At 39.9% G+C, this 20,774-nt stretch overlaps 2 protein-coding genes across 9 annotated transcripts; one reads left to right on the plus strand and one right to left on the minus strand.

Annotated features, from left to right (window-relative positions):
- The first annotated feature begins 3,953 nt into the window (after window positions 1-3,953).
- On the plus strand, window positions 3,954-19,538 carry NKCC (sodium potassium chloride cotransporter). 6 transcript variants are annotated; one of them, XM_046631865.2, is made up of 19 exons: window positions 3,954-4,084; window positions 10,508-10,651; window positions 10,722-10,782; window positions 13,078-13,333; window positions 13,683-13,936; window positions 14,036-14,150; window positions 14,243-14,562; window positions 14,673-14,904; window positions 14,981-15,102; window positions 15,181-15,380; window positions 15,507-15,654; window positions 15,743-15,984; window positions 16,140-16,351; window positions 16,447-16,558; window positions 16,657-16,754; window positions 16,998-17,112; window positions 17,266-17,414; window positions 17,515-17,626; window positions 17,745-19,538. In XM_046631865.2, exons 2-19 carry the CDS (start codon window positions 10,518-10,520, stop codon window positions 17,878-17,880), a joined length of 3,018 nt encoding a protein of 1,005 aa, XP_046487821.1. In that variant the 5' UTR covers window positions 3,954-4,084; window positions 10,508-10,517; the 3' UTR covers window positions 17,881-19,538. The 6 variants fall into 6 exon arrangements, with proteins under 6 accessions (XP_046487821.1, XP_046487825.1, XP_046487820.1 ...); XM_046631864.2 differs by lacking the exon at window positions 3,954-4,084 and adding an exon at window positions 5,293-5,445; XM_046631863.2 differs by lacking the exon at window positions 3,954-4,084 and adding an exon at window positions 6,081-6,349.
- On the minus strand, window positions 16,711-20,759 carry Naxd (NAD(P)HX dehydratase). Of its 3 annotated transcripts, none has more exons than XM_046631896.2 (2): window positions 20,623-20,759; window positions 16,711-20,221 (listed from the first exon to the last, which is right to left on the minus strand). In XM_046631896.2, the coding sequence occupies exon 2, from the start codon at window positions 19,814-19,816 to the stop codon at window positions 18,800-18,802; it is 1,017 nt and encodes a 338-aa protein (XP_046487852.1). In that variant the 5' UTR covers window positions 19,817-20,221; window positions 20,623-20,759; the 3' UTR covers window positions 16,711-18,799. The 3 variants fall into 3 exon arrangements, with proteins under 3 accessions (XP_046487852.1, XP_046487853.1, XP_046487854.1); XM_046631897.2 differs by having other exon boundaries at window positions 16,711-19,784; window positions 20,060-20,649; XM_046631898.2 differs by lacking the exon at window positions 20,623-20,759 and having other exon boundaries at window positions 16,711-19,784; window positions 19,895-20,121.
- Between the last annotated feature and the right edge of the window lie 15 nt (window positions 20,760-20,774).

The following is a 20,774-nucleotide window of genomic DNA, read 5'->3' on the forward strand; positions in this document are numbered from 1 at the left end:
TGTCTTATTATTTTATTACGTTTTCGATTGAATGCGATTGTTGCGAACTAACAAACGTGACCTGTTATGCTGCGTAAAATTCACCCGAAACACGCAATTGAGTATCACCTTATAAAGTACGATGATTTACTGGTCATACGATCATAAGGAATACATAATTTACTGTGACTTTAACCAGAGACCGATCGCATGACTCCAATTTTAAAGTAAAACATTTTTCTGTATAAGTAATGATTATCCTTTCGTCCCAGACACTCATAGTCTCTGTCGTGTGATTTTTATAGAGCTATTATAAACCCATCTAAACTTGCGTCCCGCCTGTGCTTTACCAGCAGCCATACTTTAGCACCTTATACGTCACTACATTCTGAATCTTTTACCAACACCTTGAAAACTAATGTCTGCGATATATGATTTGAAAGCTAAATTTTTCACAATTTGCCATGTGTATAAGGTTCAGGAATACCATACCGAGATGACTGATTATCGGCTCAAGCTATTCGTAAACGCGTAGAATCAGTAAAATGCGCATAAAACATGCTTAGCACATATATGTCATTATGAACACGTATCTAATTTGTTGTTACATTGAAAATTACGTAAGTAACATGGGTATTATATTCCATGGAAATACAATACGCTAAGAATATTGGAGAGGGGGATAGGCACTGCGCATTTAACACTTGACTTCAATGTCAATCGTGCATTGCGGCAGTGAGTCAACTTGCCGTCAATAATTTTTACCCGTTATTCAACGAAAGAATAGATATAAAATACTGTAACGTACACATTGAGGATAATACAAGATGCGTACTCGATCAACTGGGAAAAACCTGAGTCTCACTGTTTATATATGACATACATTAGCGGCAGGCGTTTGTGTGGTGCACCTACACGTGATCCTATTCAAGTTTCATTCCTTTCCATGCGTAAGAGCGTTTTCCAATCGTTGAGAAAGACCCAACGTCATCGACAACGATCCAGATACTTGATACCCATGTTTATTGAGGTAAAACGATAACTGCTAATGGATTATTGATACGGTTGGCTATGAGCATCGGCTCGTAGCGATCGATCAATCTTCGGTCGTACTCAATTATCAACCTAAACCAGTTATTTGAAAAACAGCCCTCTTTTACCATACGATTATTGTTCGTATATTTGCTCGAGTGTATAATGGAAAGTTTGTGACGTCGACATCCAGAAAAATAAATGAAATATCTATCACTGCCGATATGTAACACGGTACATTTTAATCGTTAGATTATCCGTAATTCTGACAGTATTCCAAATTGCCAAGTTGCAACAATGTATGCCACGTGAGCTACGTAATTTTCAACGTTTCTAGTTTATTTATGCTTGAAAGCGTAAAGTATTTTGCATACCTGTAATAACTACGCTGCACCGGTGTATCATAATTTTGAAATTATTAAGGCACGCCGATGAGTGAAAGGCACGCCGATGAGTGACAGATGACATTTAACTTCGCTGTTTAATAACCTGAGACATTTTAATTTATCGACACACGTTATTTTGAGATGCAGCACTCGAAGCAGTCTTGAGAATTCATAAATATATAATAATCTACATGCGATACCAGCAGAAGCATAATTAGTTTTAAAAAAAAGTCTCATCTCTTTTTAATTCCAGTTCTCATCTCTTGACTTCAATGCCGCGATGCCTGAGGACAACAACGGACACATCTAGAGATCATTTTCAACTCACCGTTGTAATGCAACAGCCAAATTGTACTACCCGGGTCAATGGCCGTTTAAAAACGCAATTGATGGCAATGCATCTTTAAGGCACGTGAATTGATTTAAACCAATCGAACACTGCGAGGCACGTGTGAACGAGAGAATGGCCTTATTAGTAGAGTTTGAACTAAATCTTACTTGCAACTATACTACTACAGGTGGGACTTGGTAATGACATATTTGCCCAGCTGATTATACCCGTGCACATTACGATGACTTTTACATTTAGCGCAATGCCTCCAACTGTCTGACTCTCCTGTCAAACCATCCACCGTACAGATAAGAACATGGGAATTTGTAGGTCCTATGTCCAAAGGTTCTGGAGGACTGTGTAGCCGGAATTCAACGATTTATGCCTGAAACATTGAGTTAAAAGCTCGATTGTTACAGGCAAAGAAGAATGATGTTACGATATGTTATTGCCGTTTCAGAAATCGTTGTCTCGGTACGTTGTGTTACGTATGGTTGTTTTTTGCGCTAATTGCGTCAATTATCAAATATTCCTTCAACCCAAGAACCGCGTTTCAATGAAGCCGAGGATAATGGAAGTCAAATGGAGAGCGTTCCGTCCGAGTAACAAAAAACTTGCCAGTCGAGGCAAAGAAGAGAAAAAAGCCATCGGCAAATCCAGACGCTTCCAGTATTAATTGCGCTAAATCATGCAAGCCGCCGTTCTTTTCCGCCAAGAGCGTATTAACCGATTCATTGCGTACACGGTTAAATTCTGCGTGGCCCTTGAGTATCTGGGTGTTCATGGGCTTCGCAGAAGCCGGTCATATGATCCTATAAGCCTGAAAATAGTGCACGCAATTACGTTTCTAAGCAGAAGAAAATTTCTTCCACGATATCTTTGCAAAAATTTGCTAAATACGTCGTAGTCACGTATAATTATATTATTACGAAACGACGCTACAGCTGGTAATTCGTGGCTGAAACTGTCGTGAGAAAGATCTTATCGGCAATTGCTTTACTGCTGTGAAATTCGGTGGTGTCAACCATCTCCAGGTGTAATCTCAGATCTGCCAGATAAATTTTTATGCATCACGTTATGAGTTTGCATCCGTGCCCTGGGACAAGTGTCCCAGGGCGTATTATTTTCTCATCTCGTAACAAATCACATTTATAACAAACATGTAATTTATCGATAAATGCAATTTGCATACATAGATTGCAGTTAGAATACCGACTATACGTAGCGTTGTTGATTCTAACTGACTTCTCAGAGTTTACAGCAGACTAAAGTACGTCTGAGGGAATTGCAACGAGAGAAATGGCGTAGAAATACATTCCACGCTGGTTCTCTGGTGGCTAAATTCTACGTGTAATTAGGAAAAATTCTAGGCTGCTCATACCGCAAGTGGGAGGGAAGGTCAGGTACGTCCAAAATGAACAAGAACACAATGAAAAAGACCCTAACGACTGTCGCGGAATGGCTGCAACTCACATTTGGTGACCACCTGCGTATTGAAAATGCTTAAACCCAAGCGTTCCGGGATACGTTTCGACGACTGTATTATTGCTAGAAAGCGTGATTATTGCCTACGGTAACATCGTCCCGAAACGCGGTTATTGTCTTGCCAAATGTGGTGCGACTGCCTGTCCAAGAAAGCGGAGGGACTGGGTCTTTGATCGCTTCCAGACGTATGGAAATTCCCGTTCGTCAGCCTAGACATTTCTTCGGAAATTATTTCAAACTGTAAAACAACTGTAAACAATATATTCGGGCATGCGGGACCGAACATTATCTTTCGCGAATACCTGTTCAAAATTTTTTAAATTAAAAAAAAGAAATGTGTGTAAATGTCGACTTTACGGTGAGTGATGACTTTAGCTACGTAATAATCAAACTGTTCAACAATTATTTCTGTCAAGCGTAGATTTTATATTACACTTGCCAAAGAGAAGCGAATCGAAGAATGAACTGCATGCAGCGAAAATCGCTGGCTCGAGTATGAGCTTGGCGTCACGTCTCGAGGATAATAAAGCTGCGTATGATAGAAACGTATCGCGTTATTCGTAGAATATTACATGCTGTTTACGCCGCGTAGAGAACTGATTCATCCGAGTATCTTACGCCATTGCAAATGTGGATAGGGGTTAACTAACTTAATAAAATTCCCCAGAAGCTTATATCCCGGGATGATACTGCGATGACATAGCCTGCAGGGATGGTTGGTATAAATACGAATTTGTCGATGGGCCCCCGTAGTTAATCGCCGAGTGTCGTCCAACAACCATCTTTACTGATTCTTCCTTACATCTTCGGACTAGTGCTCCTGCAGAAGTTGAACGCTAGTTCATCCATCCGTTGGATTTAGTTCTCCGAGGTAGTTCAACTAAATTCTTCTAATCTAGGAATACAAATTTCTCCGTTCCGAATTACCAACATCCAAAAATGCATTAGATAGTCGTTTCTGCTTCGCAGTTTTTATTTTTTTAGTCAATCCGTAATCAGCGTCCGAAGTTAAAACAAGAATTTCTCCCGCATCTTCTTCTTCAATCGATACAACTGTAGTCTTGTAATTTCAGCAGTTATTTCGGAATGTGGGAAAATATGCATTAACATTTAATAAACGATTGGCGGACTTTCAAATTCTCAAACTAGTAAACTTTTCTTCCGATGCAAGCAGCTGCGACTTTACCGTATATTAACACGCAATTTGACACACAATTTATCAAAGTGTGAAGGTACAGAAGCGTACTCCATGCGTACTATACATTCATTAAATTTCATTCGCATGAAGCAATAGGTAAATTATCATGTTACGTAAAGATAGTTGATGGCAACGTCTGATACGCATTGAAAAGGATACCGACAAAAGTACTAACTCATCTGCCAAAAGAATTGTTTTTTAACTTCCGGTACCACAGAATAAAAATAATTACGGAAGACTGATGAGTCAGAGTTGACTTGTACGTCAGAATTAAAAATATATCGCCTTGTAAGCATTGCAGCTTGAGGAAAATTGTATTTGCAATCCATTGACAATCTTTCCTGTGCAAGTTTAAAACAACAATGGAGAAAATGAGTAACAAACAATGATCATAAATCTTCTATGAGTATTTAATGCCAAAGTGTGCATAAAGTATCCAAGTTCAATTTCCATACCGAATTCGAGGTGCTGCCAATATACGTGCCATGCAGATCAGTTTCAACGTAACGTTTCAACTGACGAAAAGTGTCAATGCAATTGTTACCGCAATGTTCGGTAGTTATTCAATGTTAACGTGAAGCTTGAAAGACGGGCTCGTGTGCAAACATTGAAGATACTGTGACGGCTGCAACGACTGGCGTACAATGTGGTTTTTTTTCTTGTATAAAAAATAAATCTGTGTAAAGCTTAGGTGCGGATGTATTCACAAATTCCAGTTAAGTTCTAAGTTACCAGGTGGATGTTAATTTGGCAATTATGATTCGTACTGTCTAGTCTGAGGTACCTCATGGTCATCTTCACAGTAAGATACTTGAGGATATATCAAGCGGCAGTGGACGCATTCGCGCTTTGGAGCTCAAGACTCACGGTTCGCGGTAACAGACATCGCGTAAATATCGCTCTATAGATTTCGAAGTATCCGGTATTTTTATTGCTGTTTGTTGTCTCTTCGCGGTAGATAAAATGACTAAAAAACTGTTCTCCGCATGGGGTTGGCGAGAAGCTAACGCAGCCACGAACGGTCTCAGAAGGGTGTAAGTGAAATTTGTCACACAAGTATTTCTCGAGATCAAGGTGTACGACATAACCGTAAATGTGTTTCTCCTTCTTTCCGGAAAAGTAAAATTTTTTGTACGTACACCGATAATGATTATAGATATATTCAACGAATGGAAAAACTCGAAAGTTGAGTTGTAAGTCGAAAGAATGCAAAAAAATAATAACCCAGACATATTCGATGAAAATCTTGATTCTGGGCCATACGTTGAAACGAAAACACGTGATGCTCGTAACGTAATCGATTCGAGCACATTATTACACAACCTTACAAAATGTGCATAAATAAACGTGGCGAGGTTGTCTTTGAATGTGAAAAACGTGATTGAAATAAATGCATGTTCGATCACACTGTTACCGAATGGAAATAAAACCAGGCCAAATACGACTTGAAAATAAGTAATCATTTCAAAAAATGTTCAGTCAGACTCGGCAGTTTTCCTCAAGTTGCCAAGTTCCTCATCAACGTACTAAGCTACGCGCCCATTGTTCAGTCTACGTACGGAATAACGTGGTAATAATTATCTGATAACAATAAACGCCTATCTATACGAGCCTTACACCTGTTAAACCTTGGCACGGTAAGAGAAATGGCAGTCGCGTGCAAGACCTGCCTCGTAACGGGTTTGGCGCGATTAAAACCGCATGTTCTAAATCATTTCCACAGTGCCTTGCGCGAGACACTGACCACCTTTCGCATCTTCAGTCACTTTTGTTTTACAATTTACATCGCGTGATTGTCAGGATGATATTTCGTAAAGTGTATAATAATGGAAAATAATTATACATATTTATGTATATATACATATATACATATGTGTTTGCATATCGTGTAAGAATGGCGGAGAAAATTAGTATTCTTCTGTCCACATTTCTCGATCGGTGAGTTGGCGATAAAAATTATGCTAAATTGTTGCATTAAAATTTTGTGAGTTTACACGGTTACTCCAGCTTGAAAATAAACTACGTTTTAGCATTAACTTATGTGAGAGTCCCGTCTTAATTTCGAATTAACATACTCATTCGCTCTAGCAGAATCAACAACCGGGTTTTCCTACATAAATGTACGCGTATCGTACATGTATGTCATAGAATGCTAAAGGTGTTGCGAATTATACTATCCGTTATACATTAAATTCCCACATGTCTCAAGACTTTCGTGTACGCGTGATCTGAGCCCGTTACAGTTTCTGATAAATATTTTCAAATTCTGATTTTGCCATGCGGTACGAATCAAGTAACTGTAACAATTGTCACTACGGACTTTGATCAACTTTAATAGAAGCAACAATATGTGCGTCATATCTTCCGCGTTTTGTCCCGGACAGTTTCTACCTTAACCCCCTCCAATTTGCACACATTCTAAATTCTCTCTCGCATAAAAGCATTATCGAGATTAAACGGCACGGGAATCCCTAGCGTCGGCGTGAAAGGATCGACGCAACGCCTCGAACTTGAGTTCTTCACTTACACAGCATCGACTACTAGTCAGATGGTATCCGAAGTCCTACCTGTCGGTATCCTTCTATTGGACGTCCGCCAGTTAGTGCTTGCGATGTCCTCTTTTTAAATTATTTCGAGTGAATTACGACAGTGTGTGAATAATGAATTAGTGAAAATTACCGAGAATGGATAAAAAAAAATTAATATCGATACACGATTTCAACATTATTTTGCGGCAGCAGAGCGAATCAATGAATTACCTCTGCTTGGCTTATACTTGAGTTTCGTTAATGTTATGACGGATTTCATCTGTTCACATAAACAGCGTTGGATTGACGTTTCTCTTTGGGCTTAATCGTTAATGAATACCCTGCAGACAGGTTGTTGTTGATCAGGTGCTCGCATTCTCAACACTGCAGTAATTGAGGTACAACTTTAAAACGCTACTCAATTTGTGTAAAACCAGTGACTAGCGGAGATTCAAGAGTTCAATATTTATGATCGATTGCGGGTAGTGAGGTGCACGTTCGTACGGACGCTTGTCAACTAAATCGCTGTATAACTCACAGACGCGCTAATAACCGGTGCTATCCACTTGCGTCCTTTGCGTAAATACACCTGGCAGCCGAGCAAAACTGCCTTATAGACATCATCAATTTCAAGCGTAAATAAGAAGAACTTTAACTACCGTGTGAAACTCGTACCAAGAATCATAACAACACACAAACGTACGATATTAGAGAACAGAAGACACGTGCGATCTCGTTTATCATATGCCGAAGACGAGTGACAGAGTTCTCATTAAACTCTCATCACTGAAATGATGGTGTTCAAAAATTGAATAAAACTGTGTTGAAAAATACTGCATTGCGCATGTATTTCAATTGGAAATTCGATTACAGTATTTTAACATCTGTGGCACAGATTTGAACTCGTTAACTTCAGCTTTGAAAAATTTCTAACAATTTCACACAGGGGACGAAATTTTGTAAGTATCTCGTACTAGTTAGAACAAAAATGTATCCTGATGTTTGTCAATTATTTTGCTGTTTTCATTTTTTCAGAACAAAACAATTAAAATTTAACGACCTGAGACTGATAAACATTGAATTTTCAACTCACAAAAATGCGTTGAGTTATCGCCGGTTACGAAAACACGTTGATACTGATGAAACTTTATACGTACATGAAACAGAATCGTCAAAATTTCCCTGTTGATTAAAAATGGAACTTTACATCGCAGTAAATCGCCGACTGTACTGACTGCAATTACTTCTCATACCTGCGTTAATATTAGCCATTACACGCCACATACGAATCCACACAACGTATATGGACATTAAATTAAATCTCTGCAACTTCCTCGATTATGAATATAATGGACTGTGAGAGATAAATTTTCTCAAAATCGATAACACTACAGGAATTGATATGAGCTCGGAGTCAGAGTATTAAAGACGACCAATGCGGAGCGTACGATCCGTTTGTATAAAAAATTACTCTTTCGAACATAACTTGTCGGATCTGCTGTTTTGCATACCGGTTCTGCAGTACCGGCGACATACAAGGAAAATGGCTAAAATACCGGTAATTCTTAGTATTCCGTGAAAATAAGACTAAAATGATCAAAAACATCGTGAAAATAACGTGGCGTCTCTTATTGCTTGAGGATGACACAAGCGCATGTTTAATTCTTACGATTAGAGGTGCTGCTTTTTCAAGAACGCGTTATGTCACATGCACACGGAATTTTTCAGAAAATTTATACGGGGGAACAATTAATTCTGACCAATTAGTCGGGGATTCTTACGTTACCCTAATCCTAGATTCTAAACTATCAATAATCGTTCTTGAAATAAAAATCAAAGTCATTTGACAACTTTCTATATTCGGAGCCTTGTGAGATGCATCGTCGAAATTCAAGATGCTGCTGTATTAAATTAGAGCCGCATTTTACGAAGCTTAAAATGACACAAAATCTGAGGGAATTACGTAAAAGTCAAGAGGTCAACGAAAATCAATCTTACTTTGTCCCATTTAAATTATTTCACCTCTTTAAACTTTATCTCCGTGTTTCAATCCACCAAGTTCCACAGTGTTGTGCAAACGAAATACTACGATCTACACAACTGCAGATATCGTTATACAGAGTATTTGAACGTAGTAAACTAGACCGGTGATTACGGCTGTTTAATCATCTCTACTTTGCAGTGTTGTCAATAAAGCAAGGAATTGCATGTACGTAGGTATATGATCGTAACAGCCAGATGTGAAATCATACCGCGCCTCAAATGTGTATACGTTAGATGTTATTCAAATATTTATCCGACAATTCTGAAGACTACGAAAATTGACTCGTGTCAATTCGAATGAACCACATTCGTTGTTAGCCTAAGATTGCCATTGCAACATATTAAGATGCGATTAAACCGATACCAAATAGCGTTGAATCAATCCCAATTCATTTTTTTCTTGATCCAAGGTTGACTGATTATTGATAATTAAAACCTGCTACATATAATTAATGATGACACGAAAAGTAAATGAATACTCTAATCACCCAGAAAATGATATCAACAATGTAACCGCATGTTGATAACGTTATCAAGAATAAGAAGAAACCACAAGCTGCATTCCGTTTCGAATCGTGCAGTGTTCAAGTACATTTACAAATATTTGTCTGCGTGTTAAATCGAATTTTGACTTACGCACTTAATTAATTACAATTGAACCACAATTTGTCGAGGTGGTCGAATTGTAAGTCCAACATTAGAACCGCGAATGCGGTTGTAGGCACACGAAGCTGTTTTAAAAAATTAGCATCATTTAAGTTTCGGCTAGGCCACGGACACTGTTCAAAAATGTTGACTAACTTTTATACCTTCTTGAAAAAAAGAAAACAATTTGGAAATCCCGATTATACATTACGAACAAACTGTGCGTGCGAAATGTTTTGAGCCGTCTTTTAAGGCTGCTTCACGACGTCTAACTATAAGTCCCAGAGCAAACAATTAATAGGCGATTGAATACCCTCAATTATACATTGATGGTCGAAGAATAGAATCAGTCTGTTATTTCGAAAGTTGGTGCCTCGGGAATAAGATTATGATTAAATATACGCTACCTCTTGTACACGTAAATATTTTAGTACTGTATCTGAGTCTCTAAAACCTTCAAGACTGACCACTTCGGTGCAAATTGAAATAAGATCGGGCACAAAAACAAGGACCCAGCTTCCGGAGAAATTGCGCATTCCGTGTATTCGAATAGATTCCAAGTCAAATTTTCTGACTTACATTTCAAAAAATGCTCTGCTCACTGGCAAAGCTCTGTGAATACTGAAACCAGGAGCTTCACGTCGTAAATAGAACAAGGCTGATCGTGAGAAAAATCTTCACTTTGATAAGACATGTATGTTATGACGGATCATAATCAGGGGTATGAAGAGTCGAAAAGCATTCGTGCTTGTAGGCTGTAGCTGACAGAAAGTGACATCGCAGTAAGACATTTACGATTTTGAAACCCAGCTGTGACAGAATGAGCATCCTTCTTTTTTATGGAGTCACTAATCTATTTGCGCCGTCAATTTGCTCACAGATTCATCGGGATGGAGGGCAAGTTTCAGAACAGAAACGCTGAGGATGGCGCAGCAGATAACAATGATCCGAACCACAGAAAATCCCCGTTAACATTGAACGTCTCCGGTCTTTGGGACGTCGTTCCCAGGCTTGACCATTACAGGTGTGATGTTTATTTTTCGAATTACAAGTAAATTCGTTAAACTAACCATTTTCACTTTTCTTTACTGCAGATTGAGCAGAAGAGCTAAACGGCCGTCGCTGAGCGATTTGCACGAAGAAAATCCCATAAAGGTCAGTAATAAACTGTTCCCTTGTTACTGGATTCGTTCGATTTCATTAAGTCAAAGTTACGTTAGAGTCAGAAGTTAGCCCTCTTAATCAGGATAAACTAGCGTTGCAAGGATTACAGGGCCCAACCTTAAAATATTACACGCGTAAGGTTCGCATGCGCCTAATTGAATCTAAAGAGCAATTAATTTGCGGGCAGGTTCATTAACGAGCCAAACATTTTTCGCGGAATAGTGACGGATGGCGTGAACTGGAACGATTGGGAAATGGTTAGATTGGTGTGGTTCAAACCGGTGCATTTACGATCTTTCTCAGCGCATTTTTATTGTTTAATTGTCGCTAGCTTGCACAAGATACGACTAACAGCACATGTGTGACCTCACTCATGCTTCCAAACACATGTTCAAAAAATAATCGTGTTCAAAATGAGTGTCCTTAAACAGTGACGAGCACGACCGTTATCGTTTCCTACCAAAATTTAATTTTTCATATCTAATTTACATCTTTAACAACTTTGGTATTGCGCGTACCAATACAAACGTTGGGTATTGTCGGCGATCAACACTGATGAATATCTACTTTGAATAAGGTTATCTGAAATCTTACCATGCATCGTTCAGCGCATGTTAGGCGAGCGAATATGGAGTGTCGGCAGGTTTTGTTGCTCTCATGCTCTTCGTGTTCTTTGAGGATTATTCAGAGAATATTGAAAAATTTGATTCACCTTTCATGGTTCTCAAAGGATCACGGGATATCGTATATATTCCGAGGAATGGCTGCAACCGAGACGTCGAATGTGTCGCCGATTCGTATCACGTAGAATCGGAATTCAAACAACGTAAACATCATCGCTGACCTGAATACGACACTGTGAAAAATACCTACGGTGAAATCTTTGAAAAACGGCAGTGCAAAGTAAATTGAACGAGGAATAATTAACTACTGTAGTACAGTGCAATAGTGATAAAAGTTATGCACCATTTGTCAATCAGCCAAAAAATTACCAGTGTTCCATTCTCCACCCTTCGCCAATATTTCCGTGGCTTACATAGGTACTTACTTTTTTTTTTTTTGCCGTCGGTTTTCTACCGCACTGCTCAGCCGTTCAATCATCACTCCGGAAGAGAAGTCGTTAACTTATACAACGCTGCAGACGCCGTGATTCTCGCAACTTTGAATTCAACTTTCAACCGAAGTCTTGAAAGTCCAGTCGTTAAGGTGAAACACGTAGCAATTTTTACCTGAGTGGTGGTAAAAACGAAAGAAGTCAAGCATAAGAAACTGATTAACTATACACGCTAATTAAAACATACCAGTCGGCAAACGCTGAATTTTTAATTAGCATTTGATACGTAGCGCAATATAAAAGAGCTTTCGTGACGATATCGGGTGTTTAATTATTGATTTTTCTTTTTCAGTGATTAGGTAATTACTGTAAGTATACTTGTCTGATCCAACTGATCAGTTAATTAAATTACTTGCGTTATCTAACGAAAAGTAAATAAAGTCTTATCTTCTCCATCATTGTATGGAATCGAAGCCCAAGCGATATTACAAAAAGCAATTATTCATATAGCAAATTATTATTAATATTTTTTTTTTTTTTTTGTGTTGCATAACCCCTTGCAATTACCGTATTAAATGTTACGCCTCTCCTCAACGTGAAGGTATCATTGTCACGTTATTACGGTCTGTAACGAGGCATAGCATGAAATTTACTCATGTGTACACGACAAATTCACAAACGAACACGTGAAAGGATAATGCGAAAAGCGATCTGTCTGCAAAGTTTGATTTAACCAATTAAAAAAAAGTTCAATAACTCCTAATTTTGTTTACTCAGACAGCAGCGATTGAAATAAATTCACAGACTGCAGGCCGTAAAAAACAAAATAAATTTGTTTACCCAGAAGTGCCGGCACGTGTATTGAAGTAGGTAGAAAATTGCCTTCATTCACCCTAATGCATAAATAAAATTTCGCGATGGTGCAATCAACTTTTTCACGATGCGATATATTTTCCCCAATCGCGAAAGTAGCTCTTATTTTTTTACCTACAGTCGTATGATTAATCTAAAATTTCAACCAATTGGGCATCTTTGTCTAACGACAAAATACAAACCTTGGAATCAATCGATTAGTTTTCACAATATATTGGATAGATTCAAACCTATTGTAACTCACAACAAGGTTGGTTAAATACTATCTTTCGTCTTTAGATATTTTTGCGTTTATGTGATCAAAATCAGTTTAGGGGGATTTTTCCGCAACATACTGAAGCAAAGGTTTTGTTTTCCAGGACACAAACGTTGAGACAGGACAGCCGAACGGCGGAGCGAAACCTTTTGAGGGAATAAAATTGGGATGGATTCAAGGGGTCCTAATACCATGCCTCCTCAATATCTGGGGTGTGATGCTTTTTCTGCGTCTATCCTGGGTTGTAGCGCATGCCGGGATCCTCCAGAGCCTCATCATCATTGCAATATCAGCGGTGGTCTGCGTCATTACAACGCTGAGTCTCAGCGCGATTAGTACGAACGGAGAAGTTAAGGGAGGTGAGGTCGTTATCTTAGGCTGTCTCTATTTTCCCACACGTGTATCCTTTTGCTGCGTACGGTGACTCAAGTTAACGTAAATTGAAAGCACTGATTGCATATTGAATCTTGACGGAAGCTAGAACCCGTTGATGTATGCGGATACAGAATTCGCGTATTCATGAACTGTCCATGTGATTCTAACAGCAAGTCTTGCTTTTCATTAATCCATTACAAATATTCTATTCAAGTCATTGGCTTTACCAAATGCCAATTCATGAACCACGGAGCTAGTTTGGGGGCGGGGGGGATTCGATGAAAGGCTACGTAGTTCATGGACAACCTGTAACATTCCTTCCACTTGTTTCAGGGGGTATTTATTACATCATATCGAGATCTCTGGGTCCTGAATTCGGGGCATCAGTCGGCATCGTCTTCGCGTTTGCAAATGCTGTGGCAGCCTCTATGAACACGATCGGATTCTGCGACTCGCTGACCGATCTGCTGAAGGAAAATGGCCTTCAGATCACGGGCGATACCACAAACGACGTCAGGCTAGTCGGAGTCATTGCTGTCCTAGTCATGATCTTGATATGTGCTGTTGGCATGGAATGGGAATCCAAGGCACGCGTGTTAATATAACCAGTTTTCGCCGACATCTAGCGATTACATTTACCAGGAAATTTTCGGCCAGACAATTATTGACAAGTACGTTTTTTTCAGGCACAAAATTTCTTGATCGCTATCATTGTAGCCGCAATAGCCGACTTCATCATCGGAACTATTATCGGCCCGAGTAGTCAGGAACAAGTGGCGCAGGGTTTCGCTGGATTTTCATGTGAGACAGTGAGCTAAATTTAACGGTGCAATTATGACAATATAATTAACGCTTCGAATCGTACTCACAATGGATGCTCCCGCTCCTTACAGCGGAGGTCTTCATGAGAAACTGGGTGCCAGATTACCGGTATTCCGAAAGCAAAGATCAAACATTCTTTTCGGTATTCGCCATTTTCTTCCCCTCCGTGACGGGCATCCAGGCTGGGGCAAATATTTCCGGTGACTTGAGAGACCCGGCGAAGAGCATCCCCAAGGGAACGTTACTAGCTCTGCTCATCTCTATGATCAGCTACGCCACGTTCGTACTTTTTGCCGGCGGTGCAGCCCTGAGGGATGCAAGTGGAGAAGTGTTCAATGGAACTATCGTTGAATGCACCAACTGTACTTACGGGCTTCACAACAGTTACTCGGTTAGTGAGATTTCCATTTTGTGTGGACTGCTCAGACATCTCGAAGCGTGCTGTACCTACCAACGTTATAGAATAAAATGTAACTGGTATTCTCGCGTTATTTCTTTCAGGTGATGCAACTAATGTCCGTCTGGGGTCCGTTCATTTATGCCGGGTGCTTCGCAGCCACACTATCCACAGCTCTTACCAATTTGCTCTCCGTTCCTCGACTAATTCAAGCACTGGGAATCGATAGAATATATCCTGGGTTAATATTCTTCAGCAAGGGTTACGGCAAAGCTGGAGAACCGTACAGGGGTTACGTCTTAACCTTTTTGGTCGCATCGCTTTTCGTTCTCATTGGTAAAAGCAGCGTTATGAATTTTTAAACGGTCCCTGGCACGTCTGGAAAATTCTAACACATATTTTGCAATTTCAGCAAATTTGAACGCGATTGCACCACTCATTTCGAACTTCTACCTCGCTTCGTACGCGCTTATTAACTTCTGTACCTTCCACGCTGCTCTCGTGAGGCCGTTGGGATGGAGGCCAACCTTTAAGGTAGGCAAAGAAAACGCTTGTCAATCTTTATAATATTGAATTGTAGAACTCTGAGTGAACGTCTAATACCTATTACAGTACTACAACACCTGGTTATCTTTGGCGGGCTTCATATTGTGCGTGGCCATCATGTTCCTCATTGACTACATCATGTCACTCATAACCTTCGTTATTATCTTCGCTCTCTACCTTATCGTGGTCTATCGGAAACCGGATGTCAACTGGGGCAGCAGCACTCAAGCTCAAACCTACAAAACCGCATTATCAATAGTTTATAGGTACGTGTTAATTGCCACAATCGCATTAATTCGAAGATTGAAATACGTTTTCAAATTTAGAGCCTCGAAGATGTTCTCCTTAGTCGGAGATTTCGACGTTTAATCGACCGTTCTTATCGATTACAGACTAAATTCAACCGATGAGCACGTGAAAAATTATGCCCCTCAAATTCTGGCCTTATCAGGACAGCCGAGCACCAGACCACCCTTGCTTCATCTGGCAAATCTGATTACGAAAAATAACTCGCTTCTACTCTGCGGTGAAATACATCCTGTAGGTTTTGAATTCTCCTTATATGATTGGGCGACAATTTTCCAAGTCTTGCCTCGAATTGTAAAGTTCCAGTTTCTGCTCGTTACAGACGCGGCTATCTTATAGAATACGATCAACGCATCTCCGAGCTGGATATGCATGGCTTCACCGACACCGCATTAAGGCCTTTTATCACGTCGTGGAAAGCATCGGATTTGAAACCGGTGCTTCAGCCTTGATGCAGGCAGCAGGTGTCGGCCGACTTGCTCCCAACGTTGTCCTCATGGGGTATAAAAGACACTGGGCAAGTTGCGAGAGAAGAGAACTTCAAGAATACTTCAACGTTCTCCAGTAAGGGAATTACTTGAGTCCACGATCACAGTCTCAATCCCCTTCTAATCTCACCTCGTCCCGAACTATCACAATCGATTATAAGTCACTATACCATAAAGCATCCGAAATTTATATTTGACGAGTACATGTACGCTTACATCTCCCTTTTACAGCAACGCTTTTGACAATCGCATGGCTGTAGCAATTTTGCGCATTGCGGACGGATTGGATTGTTCTGTTCCCGGACACGGCGTTAGCGATGATCAAGAACCTCAAGCTTTGGCCCAAAGCAGTTATGACTTGGCCGGAAATGCACTCATGCATGCAGACAGTGATCTTTCGATCAGCACCGCCATTTCTCGTGTGCACAGCGTTCCCAGCATCGGTGAGCTTCATCGTTTATAATTCATTTCTCTTGGATGAAAATAAAAAGCTATCCAACAACAATATATAATATGTAACCTGTCGATTTATTTTTAGCTACGCAGTACACACCGAATGATAATGTGAGTTTAAAATCTGTACCGAATAATGGAAGTGTCCGCGACCAATTGAAGAATAAGAAGAAAATAACTACTGACAAATTGTTAATGTGAGTATACTGGATCTTTTTTCAAGGCCGGATTTTTAATAAAATATTTACAACGTTAGCGTAGAATAATCTGTTTTTATTTTACTCTTGATGCGTAGCGGAAACGGAATCTCAACGGCTCCGGAGTACATGACCATTTTTCAGAAGAAACACAAAAACGGTGTGCTTGACGTTTGGTGGCTCTATGATGACGGGGGTAATTCGCTAAAATGCGTCTGTCCTTAGATTTAAAGAATTGGAAGAATAATCAGGAATAACCGAAGAAATAATTTCACACGAGGGAGAATCTCGTAATCACTCTTCTCACACTTACCGTCTTGACAGAACTTGACGGCGAATTTGCTATATTTTTTCAGATCAAACCTTGCACTTGAACTAAACTTAGTTTAAATTTGGGAGTATTTTAGTACCCATTTTTACAATTACCTACTCTGTTTAGGTCTCACAATCCTTTTACCATACATAATTAGCACGAGAGCTAACTGGGAGAGTTGTAAAATGAGAATTTTCGCCCTCGCAAATCACAAGCAAGAAATAGCTGCTGAAGAGAAAGAGTAAGTCGAAGTTAAAATTCCGATACGACGGTAATATAAATGAAATTATATCAGGACTTTACGAAAACCCAACGTCACTCGACAATAATTTGAGAAGTCTTTAGAAACCTTTTCAACCATAGTCAAACATCATTGGATTTTTTTCTTCAATAGAATGGCTGAAATAATGGACAAATTTCGTATCAAGTACACCAGTTTGAAAATGGTGGATGACATCAGTGTCGAACCACAGCCAGAGACTCAGAGATTCTTCGATACGCTTATATCCGGTTTCAGAGAAAAGGATGGAGTCAACAACACCGGTAAAACTTATTTACTGCGATTATTAATATCTGCGGAACCTAAATTCAAGTAAAAAAACTCTTGAAACTTTATTAATACTGATTGATTATGCGAATTCAGATTATACAGTCACGGAAACAGAGCTGCAGAATTTGCGTGATAAAACGAATCGTCAATTACGACTCCGCGAATTGCTGTTGGAGAACTCGAGTGAGTCAACGTTTGTCGTAATGTGAGTATAGCTTTAACTCAAATTATTTGCGTACATCGAATCCCGCATGCTCTTCTAGTGACAAGCATCCGGTCTTGCTGATACCGGCATAAAATGAGCTTTGGATATTTATTTTTAGGTCCTTGCCAATGCCAAGAAAAAGCGCGGTATCAGCAGCCCTTTACATGGCATGGCTGGAAACCTTGACTAGAGACATGCCTCCGACCCTTTTAGTGCGAGGGAATCACACGTCTGTGCTGACCTTCTATTCGTAGTGTAGTTTAAAGTTTTTCTGACTGCGAGCAGAACATTTACATATACTCGATTAACGATCATTCATTATAGGAAGAAATTATAACCAGCACGCTCTTTTACTATAACTGTAGCAGATACTGGATCATAGATTCAACGTTGCAAGTGACATTGCCGTATAATAATTGATTTATTTAATCCACTGTCGACCAGTTGATCTTATCTCTTTTTATAATCAATTTTGTACTGCGATTCATACTCGTACGTAGATGATCATAAATCGGTATTCGGCGGCAGTTAATAATTTACATTTATAATACCATGGCACAACAATATGCTCTTATTATACTTGTACTTTTTAGTACTAAAAATTTCTCATCGACTGACGTTTTGCCGCGTGTTTGCAGAAATTTTAGAAAAACTATTAGCGCACAAATTTTTTAACATAGACATTTTAAGCAACAAATTATCACTACATTAATTATCGTAGAATACAAACCATAGCGTAGAGTTCATCATTATTAATTTTATACAATGAACAGTACTTAGTATTTATTTTCGTTATTTTACTGCATTTTTTTTTTTTTTTTTTTATTTCTATTTATCGAAAACTTTTTTGTTCTTTTATACATCACAATAAATCACGCTCCCATACTTGTATGATGTGCGTTAAACCAAGCTTGAGATGAAGTATGACAATATACAATGTTGGCGGTATTTTATTAAATCTTATCCCCACCTCGGGCAAATTATCTTGTCAGTAAGCATACGAAATGAAACGTTATGAGAAAGCGAGTGAAGTACAAGAGTTGAGTTATTTCAAGATTCGTGTATTATTACCTAAAAACGAAGAGTTATTCCACGGTATGAATAGCTTAAAATTCGTAAGAATGATAATTTTGGCCAAATTATAAGTGCGTCAAGAGTCACATCACGTGAAGTTCATTTGTAAACGTGCGTTTCGAACAATTTAGCGAATACGGGTTGTATGAATTCAATCATATCTGTCGTAAGCATGCTTCGCTGTTTGATCTTGAACGCGGCAGCGTTGCACTCTCTTGTCAACCTGGACGCAGCATAGGAGGCCGTCATCGCCGGGGACAAGGCACACTCACTGGGCCCAGCACTGAGGGCCCACCAGTAGAAGACGGCCAAAGCTCCTGACAGCAGATCACCTTGGCCCCCGCATCTTCTCGGAGATCCGGAAGTTCCACAGGACAATGTCTCCGTGCCCTTGTGACCATCGACGATCACGTCCTTGGCACCCTTGTGCAGAACGACGACGTTTTTCCCGATGACATCGGCGAGGTGTTTAACGTCCGATATTTTAGCGACCGGAGCCGGCTGTATCGACTTTTCCAGAAAGGCCTTGGCCAGTCGAGAGAACTCCATCGCGTTCGGCGTTAAGATGAGCCCCGGATATTCCTTGACCAGTTCTGGCTTCTGGGTAATCAGGAAGAGACCATCCGCATCTATGATCAAGGGCTTCTTCAGATCGCGACAAATCACGATGACGTCCGCGATTACTTTGAAGACCTTCTCTTCTCTTCCCAGACCGGGACCAATCACGATCACGTGCAGCCTATCGAGCCACGGTTTTATCTGCTTTACAGCATCGTGCTGGTCGAGAACCGGATGCACGATCGGTTCCGGACTGAAGGACTTTATGGGAACCCCCGCATCTTTCGTGCAAAATACGTGGGCCAAGTCAGCCCCGACTCGGAGTGCGCTCAATGCTGCGAAAAACGGAGCTCCGGTGTACTCGGCACTCCCGCCAAATATTCCAATCCTTCCGTCCTGACCCTTGTATTTTGAGGTGCTCAAGACCGGGACTATCCTCCGGGAAGCCTTCAGCATCCGCTCGTCAACGTTCGAGGCGGAAGAAGCCATTGTTGAATATTTGAATTTGAACAGGTGCTCGGTAGACCTACACATAAACAACCTTGTAGCGAAGATCATAGATTCGTGGTTAAGTGAACAGTTGTGGCGACAGCACAAGCAAGCTACGAAGAACTGATACTCTTGGCTTATTTATACTTTTTCAAATCGATCAATTTATCCGTAACGAGTGTATGTAGAATTAGAGTGATTCAAACTGCGGATGTTGGACTGTAGGCCGTCGGTTGCATGACTTCACAAATTTTGAGGCGGCGTAAAAGCTATGCGCGTTAAGCGACTGTATCCACGACAGAAGCAAATTACCTTTATTCTTTTCTCAACGTCGAGTAAATATTTTCGACGAGCGAACGCGCCAAGTATAACTAAACCACTGAACGTTCGTTGGCGGCCAGAAAGGTTAAATGATAACAATAGTTATCGCAGGGTTGTCGGGTGCCATCTATCAGCATGACGTAGAAGCTCAGCCTCGGATACGAACGACGTCGAATTAAAAATATAACTTACAATTTTGAATATATTTATGTAATTTCGTGAGTACCGTTGGGATTCGAAATTGATTAAATTTCAACTGTAAATTTATCAAAAATTGAGACGAAAATTTCACCGGAAAAAATAAAGAAAAACAAACGATCGAGAATGTCAATGATAAAAATTGAATCGCAGACAGACAAACATGAAACGTTTATCTGCGACAAACTTGCAAACGCTCAGTTTGCGAATTCCACGATGTAGAAACAATCGTGGGTAGGTAAAAGTGTCGATGACCGACGACGGTATAGTTTAATAAATACTGAAATTTATAATACTTGATAAAAACGCACAATAAAAATTTATAGTCCGAGCGAGTATCAAGAATTATCATTTACCCATCGAGCATTGTCCGAGAATTTGAACCCTTCGGCAATTATTCGAAAGTAAAATACCAAGTTATGCGATACTGACGAAATTCGAATAAAAGTATTGATATGAAAACGTTTCTCGCGCATCTTTGTTGACACGAAGGATAGTATTGTAGGTT

Source organism: Neodiprion pinetum, chromosome 6 (assembly GCF_021155775.2).
Source record: "Neodiprion pinetum isolate iyNeoPine1 chromosome 6, iyNeoPine1.2, whole genome shotgun sequence".
Lineage (NCBI taxonomy): Eukaryota > Metazoa > Arthropoda > Insecta > Hymenoptera > Diprionidae > Neodiprion > Neodiprion pinetum.

Excerpts from the sequence above, each read along its gene's own strand:
- NKCC (XM_046631863.2), top strand. The coding sequence starts at position 6,261 with ATGTATATATACATATATACATATGTGTTTGCATATCGTGTAAGAATG. Across the intron at positions 14,563-14,672 it reads GGCTTCACAACAGTTACTCG|GTGATGCAACTAATGTCCGT; the intron begins GTTAGTGAGATT and ends TATTTCTTTCAG. Across the intron at positions 16,755-16,997 it reads GTGGCTCTATGATGACGGGG|GTCTCACAATCCTTTTACCA; the intron begins GTAATTCGCTAA and ends TACTCTGTTTAG.
- Naxd (XM_046631896.2), bottom strand. The coding sequence starts at position 19,816 with ATGATCTTCGCTACAAGGTTGTTTATGTGTAGGTCTACCGAGCACCTG.